Source organism: Aspergillus saccharolyticus, assembly GCF_003184585.1.
Source record: "Aspergillus saccharolyticus JOP 1030-1 unplaced genomic scaffold BP01scaffold_55, whole genome shotgun sequence".
NCBI classification, from domain to species: Eukaryota; Fungi; Ascomycota; class Eurotiomycetes; order Eurotiales; family Aspergillaceae; genus Aspergillus; species Aspergillus saccharolyticus.
In genome coordinates this window covers 85,225-99,748 of record NW_020290665.1, presented here as the reverse complement: position 1 = coordinate 99,748, position 14,524 = coordinate 85,225, and the positions used below count along the sequence as shown (strand labels likewise).

General features: G+C 50.4%; 6 protein-coding genes across 6 annotated transcripts; 3 read left to right on the top strand and 3 right to left on the bottom strand.

Annotated features, from left to right (window-relative positions):
* Positions 1-347: 347 nt before the first annotated feature.
* On the top strand, positions 348-976 carry BP01DRAFT_307009 (NAD(P)-dependent oxidoreductase; the record flags this gene model as incomplete). Its single annotated transcript, XM_025572269.1, has 3 exons — positions 348-392; positions 470-800; positions 873-976. The coding sequence occupies 3 exons, from the start codon at positions 348-350 to the stop codon at positions 974-976; spliced, it is 480 nt and encodes a 159-aa protein (XP_025426946.1).
* A 340-nt stretch (positions 977-1,316) lies between these two features.
* Positions 1,317-5,935, bottom strand: BP01DRAFT_419081 (ATP-dependent metallopeptidase Hfl; the record flags this gene model as incomplete). The annotated part of the gene is made up of 3 exons (XM_025579376.1): positions 3,726-5,935; positions 2,997-3,669; positions 1,317-1,368 (listed from the first exon to the last, which is right to left on the bottom strand). The coding sequence occupies exons 1-3, from the start codon at positions 5,707-5,709 to the stop codon at positions 1,317-1,319; spliced, it is 2,709 nt and encodes a 902-aa protein (XP_025426945.1). The 5' UTR covers positions 5,710-5,935.
* Positions 5,936-6,313: 378 nt separating this feature from the next.
* On the bottom strand, positions 6,314-7,420 carry BP01DRAFT_419079 (ribosomal eL24 family protein). The gene is made up of 3 exons (XM_025579375.1): positions 7,270-7,420; positions 7,089-7,190; positions 6,314-7,032 (listed from the first exon to the last, which is right to left on the bottom strand). Exons 1-3 carry the CDS (start codon positions 7,272-7,274, stop codon positions 6,573-6,575), a joined length of 567 nt encoding a protein of 188 aa, XP_025426944.1. The 5' UTR covers positions 7,275-7,420; the 3' UTR covers positions 6,314-6,572.
* Positions 7,421-7,563: 143 nt separating this feature from the next.
* On the top strand, positions 7,564-8,373 carry pam18 (putative mitochondrial DnaJ chaperone (Tim14)). Its single transcript, XM_025572958.1, has 4 exons — positions 7,564-7,673; positions 7,742-7,815; positions 7,873-7,926; positions 7,993-8,373. The coding sequence occupies exons 1-4, from the start codon at positions 7,626-7,628 to the stop codon at positions 8,129-8,131; spliced, it is 315 nt and encodes a 104-aa protein (XP_025426943.1). The 5' UTR covers positions 7,564-7,625; the 3' UTR covers positions 8,132-8,373.
* An 867-nt stretch (positions 8,374-9,240) lies between these two features.
* atrR (transcription factor atrR) lies at positions 9,241-12,909 on the top strand. Its single transcript, XM_025570942.1, has 7 exons — positions 9,241-9,815; positions 9,893-10,020; positions 10,085-10,461; positions 10,517-11,013; positions 11,068-11,243; positions 11,295-11,858; positions 11,908-12,909. The coding sequence occupies exons 1-7, from the start codon at positions 9,615-9,617 to the stop codon at positions 12,674-12,676; spliced, it is 2,712 nt and encodes a 903-aa protein (XP_025426942.1). The 5' UTR covers positions 9,241-9,614; the 3' UTR covers positions 12,677-12,909.
* BP01DRAFT_408695 (uncharacterized protein) lies at positions 12,635-13,767 on the bottom strand (the record flags this gene model as incomplete). Its single annotated transcript, XM_025578825.1, has 5 exons — positions 12,635-13,087; positions 13,262-13,273; positions 13,434-13,515; positions 13,574-13,620; positions 13,735-13,767. 5 exons carry the CDS (start codon positions 13,765-13,767, stop codon positions 12,806-12,808), a joined length of 456 nt encoding a protein of 151 aa, XP_025426941.1. The 3' UTR covers positions 12,635-12,805.
* Positions 13,768-14,524: the final 757 nt, after the last annotated feature.

Genomic DNA, 14,524 nt, shown 5'->3' with positions numbered 1-14,524 from the left:
CAGCAAGTCCACGGGCAAGTCCGGATCAGCGAGCTTTATAACCAACTGTAGTAAATGCAGCCAGCCAGCCCACTACCCTGCAGGCGATCATCCACCTTTGCTAGATCATACACCAAGAATTTCCAAAGCTGCCGGCTCAGAGGATGGGAGCAGTTGAGTGTCAAGTCAGTTGTTGAGAAAGAGAAATGTTGACCCCGCGTGACAGAATCGGGAGACGGCAATCCTCGAAATGCAATTTATAAGAACCAGTCAGCCTCCTTCCAAAACAAGCCCCTCCCCTTTGCTTCGTTGCATCTCACACAGTGACACATTCACTTCAACACTACAAGATGACAATTGCATCTAAAATGGGGCCCCGAATGGCCTTCATGGGTCTTGGGGAGATGGGCAAGGTAAGAACAATGTCCGTTCTCTTACAATCAGTTCTATTTCGAGAATATGCTGCCGGGCACTACTAATTGAAGCTCAGGCAATGACACGCAACCTCCACCGCGATGGAAATCTAACCAGCCCTTTGACGCTCTGGAATCGAACCAAGAGCACCGCTGACGCCCATGGTGCTGACCTCGGAGACTGTAAAGTGGCCGAAACCGTGCAGGAGGCGGTTGAGAACTCAGACATTGTCTGGTCATGCCTACAGGACCAGTCCGCGGTCGAGCAAGTCTTCGACAGCATACTTGCAGCCAACGTCGATATCACAGGCAAGCTGTTCGTCGACAGCTCCACCATCGCTCCCGAGTGGTCAAATGCCACAGCCAAACGGGTTATCGAGGCGGGTGGGGAGTTCGTCTCGATGCCTGGTAAGTCAGAAACTAGGACTCGTTGTTCTTGATTCTTGCTCCAGACTCTGACTTCTCGATCGCCGAATCTAGTAATGGGCGAGCCGGTGGTCGCAGCAGCCAAGAAACTCATCTGCATCCCAAGCGGAAAGCCGGAATCGGTGGACCGAATCCGACCATATTTGGAGGGCGTGTAAGTTCCAATGAACCCTAACTCTCTTTCGAGCATTGCAGGAGTATCGGGGCAGATGGCTCATGTGCAGTCTAGAGTATGCCGGGCGATTGTCGATCTGAGTGGAGAAGAGCCGGGCACATCGTCTCTCTTAAAGCTGATGGGTAATTTCCTGATTATGACGACCATGGAGACAGTGGCCGAAGTCAATGTCTTCGCCGACAAGTCTGGAATTGGCACGAAGAATATGAACAAATTGATGGGAGCCATGTTCCCCAACCCGCCGCATGCCATTTACAATCACCGCATGCTGACGGGAGAGTACTATGAGGGCACGGTACGTATCATATCTCATCTCGTTATATTCATAGACTGACAGAACCCATTCCATGTAGCCCATTGTCGAGGTATACAAAGCTCTGGCCCTCACGGGTCAAGTGCTGGAGATGGCCAAAGCATGCGGTGCCTCAGTCCCCATCTACGAGGTTGCGCGCGAGCACCTGAAACTGGTGCAGGAGCATGAAGGGCCCAAGGGCGATATCACGGGCATATATGGCGCTGTCCGAGTAAAGAGTGGCTTGCCTTACCGGAATGGTGCGGCGGAGGGAAGCAGCAATGAAAAGTAACGTTGCAACAACTTCTGGGAAGGGCTGATGCCTGGGTCCCAGCACAGTGCTCATGCACACAAGTCCCAAGAAGAATTCAGTGGCTGGCCACTATGAAACGAGCTCAGCCTACGTGTCAGGTCCAGTTCTCTACTTGCGGGCAGTGGTTGATTGGGGTTGATTGTATCAGATGTGTCATATGTTTGTATTCCGTCTCTCTTGCTTACAGGGCTACGTATGAGTCTAAATCGAGCCAGGGTCTGAATGGAACCCGCACCGCCTTTCCTACTACGTAACAAGAGCTGGTTCTGGACTGTGCCACACCGCCGGCTCTTGCACCGTCGATGAACGAAAATGACATATTAAGCTTACTTGTTGAGATCCTCTTGCGAGGGTATTGATTGATCGGATTAAGGCGCTTTGTGATGACTCCTTTTCTGCATTTTTATATTTGTGATAGTTCAGGTTACCTCTCAACCTCGCAACATAATAATCATACTGACTTTTACGGAGTTGACGTTACCGGTTGAATAAATCTGAAGTCTCTCAGTTAATCTTTTGTATACCTTCTCTGCATACAGACAACCCCCATATTCGAATAGGAGTTCTGTGGGACTAGCAAGTCGAATGGTAACTGAATCGCCCTGGTACTGATAGCTGTTTTGTATAGACTTTAGTCATTTGTGCATCCTGTACGCCTAAACTCCCAGTCCACCCCTTGGGTCTTCTGTTTCTACACAGGTAGTTCGAATGACTGCTGTATCAAACCGACAATCAATGTGCTAGCTAGCTACTATACATGAACACGACACATCATACACGGAACACGAACCCCCTTTTCAGAAACAAGGGAGAACTTTTCACCAGGACAGACGGGAGAAGTACGAAATACCTAGAAAGGGTCGAGTAGGTACCAGATGAATATGATCCACAGAGAGAGAGAGAGATGGTTGTGTGAATGGAGGGGAGGGGTTTGTAGAGCGGAAGGGAAAAGAAAGCATGAAATCTTGGTATTTATCGGCGTGGTCAACCATCGTGAAGGAAGATCCGCAGAAATGTGGGGTGCATTGAAGTTTCCCACAACAATAATATGAGAAATGTTGAAAGGAGATGCTCCGTGACTGAGAAATCAAGATCAATAGATACAAGGCCTAAACAGAATGGAAAAAATCGAAATAGAAAGAAAAGAGATGTATGTTCCCCCTCATCAGCCGTGAAAGTGTTCCTTGCTCCAACAGACACAATAATAAAAAAAGACGATGAACGGTGACAACCAGATGAAAATAACAGGAGTAGTGAAGGGTGAGAGATAAGCGACGGATCTATGGTGGGAGAGGTGTTGAGTCACGTCCATCCTTGCCTTGAACGCTGTCATCCTGTTGTGTCGGCTCAGGGGGAGCGATCGTGGCGCCAGAGCGACCATCAAAGTATTTGGCGAACTCGCCAGAGTCGGGCCACTCCCGAGGCCCCAGAAGACGAATCATATCGTCTCGACTGAGGACTTCTTTGGCCAGAAGTTCCTCAGCCACGAGACCGATTTCCTTCTTCTTCGCCTCAAGGAGATCTCGGCATTGCTTGTGTGCCTTGTCGATGATCCGGCGGACCTCCTGGTCAATATTGTGCGCCGTAGCTTCAGAGAAAGGCTTGTGCATCTGCGATTGCGGATCCTCCTCGTAGTAGATGTAACGAAGGCTAGGAGACATGCCAAACTTGGTTACCATGGACGTGGCCATCCGAGTTACTTTGTTGAAGTCGTCACTAGCGCCAGTTGTGATAGTATCAAAGTGCAACTCTTCGCTGACACGGCCCCCCAGTGTCATAGCCATACGGTCCATCATCTGCCTCTCGTTCATCAAATAGGTGTCGCCGTTGGCAGGCAAGTACTGGGCGTAACCCAAAGCTCCCTGACCGCGGGGGATGATAGAAACCTTGAGTAGGGGATCGGCCCAACGGAAGTACCAACCACAGATAGCGTGTCCAGCCTCGTGGTAGGCAACTGTACGTTTCTCTTCCGGGGAAAGTACAAGAGATTTCTTTTCCAGACCACCGATGACACGCTCGATAGCCCGCTCAAAGTGCGTCATGGTAATGCTTTCAGCGTTCTCACGGGCCGCTGTACGTACAGAAGTTAGCACTGCCTATAAGGTAAACACATGGATAGATACATACCGACGAGTGCCGCTTCGTTCACACAGTTCGCGATGTCGGCACCGGCGAACCCGGGAGTCAAAGCTGCAAGTCGTCCTTTCAAGTACTCGATATCCTCATTGGTCACGATCTTCTTGAGGTAGACATCAAAGATCTGTTTGCGACCGTCCATGGTGGGTCTGTCGATGGAAATGTGCCGGTCAAAACGACCGGGTCGCATCAAAGCCTTGTCCAGAATATCAGGGCGGTTCGTACCAGCCAACACAACCACTTGTTCGGAAGTGTTGAAGCCATCCATCTCGGTAAGGATCTGGTTCAGAGTACTCTCGCGCTCGTCATTTCCACCACCCATTTGGTTCTTGGATCGTGATTTACCAATAGCGTCAATTTCATCGATGAAGATGATGCAGGGTGTGTTTTTGCGGGCATTGGCAAAGAGATCCCGCACACGCGAGGGACCAACACCGACAAACATTTCAACGAATTCGGAGCCGCTGACGCTGAAGAAGGGAACACCAGATTCACCGGCTGTGGCTTTAGCAAGCAAAGTCTTACCAGTACCAGGGGGTCCGGAAAGAATGGCGCCGCGAGGAATCTTGGCTCCTAGTTTCTGGAACTTCTTAGGGTTCTTCAGAAAGCTGACAAATTCCATGATTTCCACTTTAGCTTCGTCCATACCGGCCACATCAGAGAATTTGATTTTGATGTCTGATTCGTGATTGAAGCGTTTAGCCCGGCTTTTACCAATGCCGAAGATCCCGCTCTGGCCACCTCCGCCGCCTGCACGTCTCGACAGGAAGAAGAGGCCACCAAGAAGAAGAACGGTAGGGGCGAAAGATAGAAGAGTAGCTGCCAGTGGGACTTCCTCGGAATATTGAACAGGAATCCGCTCTGCGCTTGGGATACCAAGTTCCTCTTGGGCCGCATCGAGCTTGCGCTCGAAGCTGTCAACAGAGCCGATGCTGAAGTAGTAGTAGAAATTGCTAGACTGAGCAGGCGAGCCGGGATAAACGCTAGCGACAGCCTCGCGGTTCAAATAGATCCGCACTCGGTTGTTGTTGATCACAACGAGCTTTTCCACCAAACCCTTCTCAAGGAAGTCCGCTCTGAACTCCTGCCAGGTGATATCCTGCTTGTTTTCCGAAACAAAGACACTGTTGTAGACCCAGAAGGCGAGGAGGGAGGCAATCAACATCGATGGGACATCGAGCTTTATCTCGTTGACCTTGGGTGGTTCTCCCTTGGGTTGCTGTTTTTTGCCGTCTTGCTGTTGTTCCTTTGCCTTTGCGTCTTTCTGCTGTTGACCCGTCCCTTCTTTCCCGGAATCCTTTATCCGCTGTTCCATGCGTTCTATATCTCGGCGGATCTTGTCGATATGCCCACCTGGTTTCGTTTCCTTCTTCGCCCAGTCTTCTAGCTCGTCCTTGAGTTGTTGTTTCTTCTTCTCATAGTCTGCAACATCCCCTGAGTCCCTTCGTGCAGCGCCAGCCAGCTCTTGACCCTTCTTCTTCTCAAACGCATCGTAGAGTTTTCTCACTTCCCTGGCGAATGTGATGAACCTCATCAGCGACGGGGTCTTCCCTTCAAGATTTTCCTGCATGTAAGATCTCATGGATGGAGTTAATCCGCAGACTCGGCACTTGTGTCGCAGTTCATCCAGCATTTCTGAAGCGATTTCGAGATCTATCCGCTCCTTCATAAAGTCGACATACTTGTTGAGTAGTTGCTCGTCTTCAGGTGTGATGAGACACTCCTCCTTCTTGCCATTGCCGGGTTGAGCATTTGTAGACTCCTTCTTGTTGAGGTCCTTGTCGTCCTGTGGCGGCTTCGAGCCGCCGTTGCTGGGCTGCTGCGTGGCATATGTGCGCGCTCGTTGCGCGAGGATCAGGGCGGAGACTCGGGATTGAGGGCCATGCACGGCGAGCGGCCGGGCGCGGAAGACACTATCGGCAACCCTCCTGGGGAGACGAGCGAGATTACCTGGCCGTCGAAGCAGGGAGGCCATGATTGCGAGGCGGGGTGGTGAAGGAGTTCGAGAGCCCGGGAGGGCGACAGGTTCAAGTTGGGTGGCGCGATGAGGGCGCGGGTATTGTTCCGGTTTGCTCGGGTCTCAATGGCACAAAAAGACCAGCGGATGCCACGCAAGGCTCGATTGAAGAGCAAGAGGTAAGAGAAGAGAAATAAAGGTGGTGGCGGGGAGGAGGGGGGCGAGGAGGAGTGAGAGGGGAAGGTTGGATGGAGCTGATTTCGTGCCGGAACGATCGTCTTCCCGCCGAAGAGGTCATCTCGCTCGGTCGTTTTTCGCCGTTCCGTTGGGCTGGCTGAGTCATCTGCATCCCACCGCCTTTCTGGATTAGTGATTGCGGTCCAGCCAGAATCCTTAGGAATCTGGTAGACTCCGTCATCGATGCTGGCTTTTGATACTGTATAGCCTAGATAATGCTGCGATTGAGGTGCTCCTGTTGACTTGAAATGCTTTTCTGATCGCCATCTCGGTGTAGGAAAGAAGCCTAGGGTCTAGATATTCCTTTACATGGTACCTAGGACAATATCACCGAGCAGGATGGAAATACAGCAAGTCTACCGGTCTCATTAATTACATGATCCATATCTTGCTCGCAATCGCTGTTGCCGAATGCGTTGATAAATTTATCCAAATCTCTATATGATTAGACCCATATGATGACAGCGAAAGGAATATAAGAAGTGGCCATGAAAGCTCATGACAGAAGAGACAACCACTGGATACTTTTCGATAAAGCGAAAGCTTGAAACATTGAACAAAACCCAACTCCATTCATAACCTTAAGGTATCGATCCCGACCCGACAGCCGGAGAGAAAGAAACGTAAGAACCCAAGAAAACCTTTTAGTCGAGATCCATTTCCTCCTGCGTAGTTCCGTCCACCAAGACTCTGGTCTTCTTTCCTTGTCTGATGCGCTCCTCGCCGTGCAGTCTGGACTTGCCCGTCTCCAGAGCGGCCAGCTGACCCTCCTCGCGCTCGCGAAGCTCCTTGCGGATGAGGTGCTCGCCCGAAGCCACCACCTTGCGGTCCTCCTCGCGCTTGCGGTCCCGCGCAAGCTTGCCGGCCAAGCGGCGCTTGGTGAACACCCGCTCTCTGCGCTGCCGGATCTCCTCCACCCTCTCCATAGCCTTGATGGTGGCGGCAACCAGGTTTCTGTCGTACTTGACGGGAACGTTGCGCTTCTTGGCGAACTGGGACAAGACAAGGGACGAGTCGACAATCATCTCCTTGCCCTTGGCAGCACGACCGACCTTGGTCCACTTCACACGTCTCGGTTGTCGCTTGGCCTTGAAGTTCTGATGGGTAATGGGGATGTCAGTTTCGTTCTGAAGCATGAAGAGTGGTGGGGGGCAACTTATCATTTGCTTCTGCAGAATCGGAATGCCTTGGCATCGTTGCGAACAAACTGGATACCCTTGCTAGGGTAAACAGGACGAGAGCAGAAGTGACAGGTTTCGACTCTGTCGAAGTCGTTGGTTAGAAAAAAAATCCAAGTCACAGCACTAGCGATAACGATGATCGAGATAAAGGTAAACTCACCTCATGTTGGGCTATTAAACGGCGTGAGAACCCCAGAAGCGGCGATTATGTGATAGTAATGACGGTGGCACTGTCACAAAGTACCAGCAGGACAAGTAATAAACAGAAGCCGCAGCGAGAACTCCCTAAATCTCACCGTCGTGTCGAGAAGATATCTGATGTTCAGGACAGGAACCGCCATTCAAAAAATTGAAGCGTGGAGCAGCCGGCGCTAATCCCAAACGGGAATTGCGGCGGCGCTCCGATTTTTCTATCAGGACTGCGGCTGCTCCTTCTCCAACGTCACCTCGTCGAGATCTCTCTTGCGCCTTTCAAGCACAACACACCCTCAAGCCAGCTTTCGCACTCCTTCAAAAATGTCTGCTTTTCTTTACGGTGTTGGTATCGCTACCGCTGCCTTTCTGGTAAGTCTGAAGCTGATCTTTGATGGTCGCGGATAAGCAGTGAGCTAACCTCCCTTTCTCCGGAACAGGGTCGCGCGGGCTATGTTGCTCTCCAACGGTCTAGAGGCGGTATGAATGCTGCAGGCAAGGCGTTCTATAAGGGGTAAGTTGGTTTGACTGAGTGTAAACTTGCTAGGACGGAGCACTAATCAATATGCAGCGGATTCGAGCCTCGGATGAACCGTCGCGAAGCATCGTTGATCCTGGAACTTCCGTACGTCCAATCTGCTTAGACTATTGCTTAATCGAAAAAAGGCGGTCCCGACTAACGAGGTGATAGAGAACGCACTTTGAACAAGGATAAGGTCCGCAAGAAGCACCGCCAGCTCATGCTGCTCAACCACCCCGATCGCGGTGGTAGCCCCTACTTGGCCACCAAGATCAACGAGGCCAAGGAGTTCCTCGACAAGCAGCTTTAAATTATTTTCTCCCGAAGGAGAACCCTTAGTGGAGCATTTCCGTGATGAGAAAAGACGGTATGGTACATCTACGTATCAACCATTGTACAAGAGTTTCGTCTTTGGGTGCGCATAGCGAGGCGTTGGTGGGCATTTTCTAGACCTCGGGAGTATAGTCCCGGGGAACCCTTCTGATGAGGGGGCCTGTATTTACACTACTACTATATACTGACGAGATCGCCGCTCTTAAATGTATAGCTATGATGATTAGCAGAGGGGGTATTTTGGCCCAACGAGTAATACTACGGTTTTGTCGTATTTGCGTATCATATCTTGGTTGCGTATAGATCTCGTATGAACGCGCTGATCCACCTTGTGTGACATGTGATAGGTCTTTCACTAACCATGTAAACCAGGACAACCTGGGATGTTTGAGTCTCTTGATCATGGCTACAAAAGTGAAAGGCAAACGGTATCGTAATGCCAAGCGAACAACAACAACCCTGCACGGGGCTGTGTATGCCAAATGGCAGAAACAGATGGATGGACAACGAAAGACTCACCGCATTCAATGAACACCGAAATCGAAAGTCGATCGCGGAACTCGGAGGGCGGCCTTCCATTCTCCGTTCACACTAACGGGGATTCGGGGTTAATGATTTCCGTCCGTCTCGTATTCCGGCCTACTCTCAGGGAAGCTTGATGCCAGATGATACGCTCAAGTTGAAGATCGCAGGAGCTAATGCGGAGTCTTAACAGTCATTTCTCAGATCATCTCTCTGTCACCGTGGACGAAGGCAGCAACCCTTTGAAGCTATGAACATACTTCGTTATCTGTCATTCGTCTTCTCTTCGTCAGCTCGGATCAGATTTCACAATTGATCCGGTCCCATTATTGCTTCGAAATCCCACAATCTACTCACATGTCAAATCAAACGTTCTCGACCTCTGCCCCCTGACAAGTAGTTTTTTCTTCTTCCCCTATCTTTCACTCGAGCTATTCATGACAATATTTCAATAAAACACTCTCCTCTGCGCTGAAAGAGACCAAGGGGGAAATAGCCCGAATCGCCACGTGCTCGTCACTTATCGGGGAAGCAGAAGTGGATTACTCAATCCACTCTCCGACTGAACTAAATTCCTCCCTCATTCCATCAACCGTTTTCCCTTGTCCTTCAGTTACTTGTTCCCTACGGCCGGTTCTTTTCGGCATCTTTTTCCTTTTGTTAAAACTCCTTTGGCGCCTTTCCGTTCAAGTGAAGGCGCATCCTTTCCACATGAAAGCAGGCTCCTCAATCGCTTCACCCTAGTCATTCCTTATCGCGAAATCAACGGTTGGCTTGCATTTGCATTCCATTGACGTCGTCGGGAAAGTAACCCCGCATCCAGCCCATTTTCGACTCGCCTCAATCGATACCCGCTCGGTCTAGAGACTCCACTACATCATAGAAGGTCGTCCTTATACACTCAGATCTTTTCCCACTAGCCTCGATCTGCAACTGCAATGGATGGCATTGGGGATGGCCCTGATGGCATGGGCTTCGACATGCCCATGCTCATGAACCAGCAGCACCAGTTTTTCGGCGGCTATCCTCACGACACTTCGCCGATCTCCTCCGCGCATCACAATGGGGCTTTTCAGGAAGATGCCTCAATGGGCATGGGGGATGAGACCAACGACGCCAAGAGAAGACGAATCGCCAGGGTGAGTCGCTGTTCGTTTGGTTTGACGCACCGCACTTGGTCGTCCGGTCGGTCTTGAGCTGATCGTACTCTCCCTAGGCCTGCGATATGTGCAGAAAAAAGAAAATCAAATGCGATGGCAAAATGCCCAAATGCTCCCACTGCATCAACTACAAGACCGATTGTGTCTTCACCCAGGTGGAAAAGAAGCGGAATCCACCCAAAGGGTGAGCATACCTTCGGCCGGCTGTCCTGTTGTCTGTTTTACGCTAACAACCTGGGGTCCTGTAGTGCCAAGTACATTGAAGGTTTGGAAAACCGGTTAGGAAGGATGGAATCGCTACTACGCCTTTCGGGCTTGCTCTCGGAGGAAGATGGAGGAAAGACCGACCTTGGGACCCTAGAACGACGTCTGGCCGATCGATCTTTGGCCAACGGTGGGCTGAATCTCCCTAGAAGCCCAGGAAAAATCAACACCTCAAACTCCAACAACCAATCCCAACAAGCTTCCTCGCACCACTCTACCCCTCACATTGAATCTCATTCGAGTCCGCATACGGCCCCCACATCCCCGGACTCGTCGAAGGGGTCTGAACCCGAAGTCGAGGGCTTGTCGGACATGATGTGCTCGCTCGTGACGAATAATTGTGGCGAGACAAGATATATTGGTCAGTATGTCTGCATGAGCTGGCTCCAGAACTTCAAGTTGACATGCTGGGTCAGGTTCATCGTCGGGATTCTCAATCTTCTCCCCGAAAGGCATACAGTGGGTGAATGAGAAGACGGGCGACTCTTCTTTCCAGGATATGATCTCCTCGGCATATATCGACGATAACAAGTGGATGTATTGGAAGCCTGAAATTTTTAGCGACATATTCGCCCGTCGGGTTTTCAAACCCTTGCCTCCGAAGGAAGAGGCACTGTCCTTATTCCAGGACTTCTTTGCCAACTTCAATTGCATGTTTCCGCTTTTCCACGAACCGACTTTCATGCATCTAGTAGAGCGGCAATATTCCCGAGATCCGTACGAAGGCTCTGGCTGGTGGGCGAGCATCAATGTTGTCCTAGCGATCGCGCACAGGATTCGAGTCATGAATAACTTAGTGCCACAAGAGGAGGATAAAAAGGCTTGGCTCTATCTCAAGAACGCAATGGCCGTGCTGACTGAGCTCACCATGCGAAATACGGACTTGCTGAGCGTTCAGGCCTTGCTGGGAATGGTAGGTGGCTTTCTTGGATCTCTCAGATCGCAACGATTGTTAACACTGCTCTAGTCACTCTTCTTACAAGGTACCCCCAACCCGCAACCGTCTTTCTTCCTTGTCGCGGCAGCAATCCGGCTGTCCCACAGCATAGGGCTGCATAAACGCGGCTCGGGGTTTGGTTTAAATCCCGTAGAGGTTGAACAGCGAAAGCGGGTATTCTGGATTGCTTATTTGCTCGACAAAGAGTAATTCAATTCTTCTTTTACTTGATGTGTGCTTGCTAATCTCTTGACTAGTCTATGTCTCCGTTCCGGCCGCCCACCTGTCCAGGATGACGATGACATGAATGTTGAATTACCAAGCGAAGATCCTCCCGACAACATTGGTAACGTACCACTATCAGATGGGAAGAGCAAGTTCAACCTTTTTCGGTCGATGTGTCGTTTTGCTACTATCGGAAGCCGCGTATACAAGCGATTATACTCTGCCAAGGCCTCAAAACAGTCGGATGGGGAGTTACTGAACACTATTGGAGAGCTTGACAAAGAACTGGAGGAGTGGAAGGACAGTATACCACTCGATTTCCGGCCGGAGAATGAGATCAAGGCCACCCATACGCCATTGATTCTACACGTTGTCGTTCTTCATTTCGCTTACTACAATTGCTTAACAACGATCCACCGAATGTCTGTCCATCATGGTTACTGGACAAGCCGTCTATCCAACTATGCCATTCAGGGTCTCAATGCACGGCCCTTGAACCCCAGGGTATTCTTGTCGGCGGTTCTTTGCGTGACTGCTGCTCGGGCGTCCATCAATCTTATCAAGTACATCCCGCAAGGCGATTTCGCCTGTGTCTGGTCAGTATATTCACCTTTGGCTGCGAAACTGTCCGCTTACGATATCTAGGTTGATACTATACTATCCAGTCTCAGCACTAGTCACCCTGTTCGCTAATATCCTTCAAAATCCCAACGATGCGCGAGCGCGATCGGATGTGAAGCTGATGAACGTGGTGGTCAATTTCCTGTCGACGCTGGTTTCCGATGAATCAAACGGAAGTATCAAACGCATGCTCAGTCTCTGTGGGGAGTTTGAACGGATCGCGCAGGTGGTCCTAGACAAGGCAGAAAGGGAGTCCCATTCAAAGAAAAAGCGCAAGGCCACCTCCGATGACCCTCAGAACGCGCAGCAACGAGAGACATCAAACGGAAACCAATCTCCTACGACCCCCGCCACGAGATCATCAGATGCGCCCTCGTCTGCCAGAACAGCAGTGCCCCTTGCGTCGGCGTCCTTCCCAACGGCACAGAACAACCAGCCCACGGGCAGCGCACCGACTGCGGCGCGCAGCTTCGTTCCCGACCAAGCCTTCCCCACAGCCGGTGGCGGTCTGCCTCCGAATCTTCAAGAAACTATACATAGCCTTACAGGTCTTGGCCCTGACTTTGAGATGCTCAGCCCGCATAATCTGGACGGCGTGCGGTTCGGCGAGCAAGCGCCCTTCACGTCGACAACCGCCGACAACCCTCTCTCGTCCTTTCAACAACCATTCGTTCCACAAGATCTGTGGCAGATGCCGATGACCATCGAATGGGATTGGGCCGACATGTCGAACAATTTCCCGGTCTTTGGTGATACCAGCGGCCCCAATGGCGGGCCTCCGAATGAGTCGTGATGGACGCCTACACAACACACGGGGCGAACGGGTCGCACAAGGGACGGGAAGGGATGCGGAACGGGTACATGCATGCGTAACGACTACCTTTGATTTGTCTTCTTTCTGATTTATTCTCAACGTTTACATTCATCTCATACTGGAGTTCCACGGAGTCGCGAGGGATAGGGCCGAATTTGATCCGAGACACATACTCAGGGGAAGGGGGAGCTGTAGGACATTGTGCTTCTGGACGGGCACTGGCGTTATTCTTTTTGGCTTCCATCTATCTCCCTTTCGCCGCTTTTGCCATTCCAAAAGTTCCCTCATATACTCAGCATCCTTTGTTTTATACCTCTCCACTACGATCATATCCCTTTCGGTTGGTTGTCTCCTTTCAAAGAACCCCCTACGCTGCTGTTTTGACGGGGACTGTGAGACAGAATGTCAATCTAATTCTTTCTTGTTCTTGTGTTCCTTTTTGTGATGCTTCTCGACAACTTCCTAGGGCATATACGGAGTTGTCGCTTTTTGACCACCCTATATCTTTCCGTCGCTGATCTGCTTGATTTGGGGGTTTCGGGGGGATGGTGCATGTGTACTGACGCTATTCCTGTACTGTATACTGTATACTGTACGCTATTTACATCATCGAGGATTCCCATCTCAACATCCATCTTTCATACATACTCATATTTTATATTGGACGGGTAAGGTGGAATGCCCGCCGGCATCTAGCTTCTGACCTTGTATTGTTTGAGGTTACGTTCTTACTTACCCCGGGGTTTCTCCTCATCATCATCAGCCTTGTGAGCTGGAATTTACTGGCATAGTCATTCCAGGTTAGGTAGATGCAGCAGCTATGATCCATTTTCTTCAAAAAGCATTCCATGGACACATAGATCAAAAATAACTAACCCTGTAAGAACAGTTCGCTTCATAAGATATATTACCACTGCCAGATACTAATGACCCATGATACGAGTGAGTATCATGTACTACCATACATGCAATAACTTAGTGTTCAATTTAAAAACAGCTCAGGGATATTAAACTATGGTACATACGTACATACATACCATACCAGCAGGTGAAAAGACAGACGCCTGCATGTCATACCATGGCCAGTCCAGACCTCACTAGTCAATTCGAGTTGCAGTTGCAGTGCGCCTAAAAGGGCAACTACATACACCAGTGACGCTGCCAGGTGCGCTGCCCGCCACCCAGATGCTTCCCGTGCGACCACGGCCGGGCCGAGACCGAGGCAACTCACACCTTTCCTTCCCCCCACCCGCCCGCCACGATTTATCTTTACCGTTGCCTCAAATTCTTATCTCCTCTCCTACCGAAGCCATTGCATCTGCACCGAAATTGTGGTCAACAGTGCTGGGCTGACTAGATCAAGATACAATGCAGTCTAACAATTATTATGGACTTCAATGCAGGAGGATAGAATTGATATGGTAGGTTCGAGAAAAGATTTCCTTTATACAGGAGGAACGAAAGAGATAAAAAAAAAAAACGAAAGGTGTAGGATTCGCAGGATCATTGGTGTGAAGGAGCACATCGGCTCCGTTTTTGTGCAATTCTTCTCCAGGCAGGTTCAGATGACGTCGGTCGATACTGTGAAACTCGACCGACATGTCATGTGATATTTGGTAGAGACGACTCGTGACCTTCCTTGCAAAGAGTGCGGATTCGATTCAGTCGGTAGAACCAAGACTTCCCTCCTTGGGAACCCGAAGGCCAAGTACAAGATGCGCGCATGCAGTCGGATCGAGAGATTTTCTCTTCGAGTGGGCTAAAGAGTACAGGAAACAAGTCACAGAGAAACAAAGTAACATATGAAATTGGTATAGGCGGAGTCAG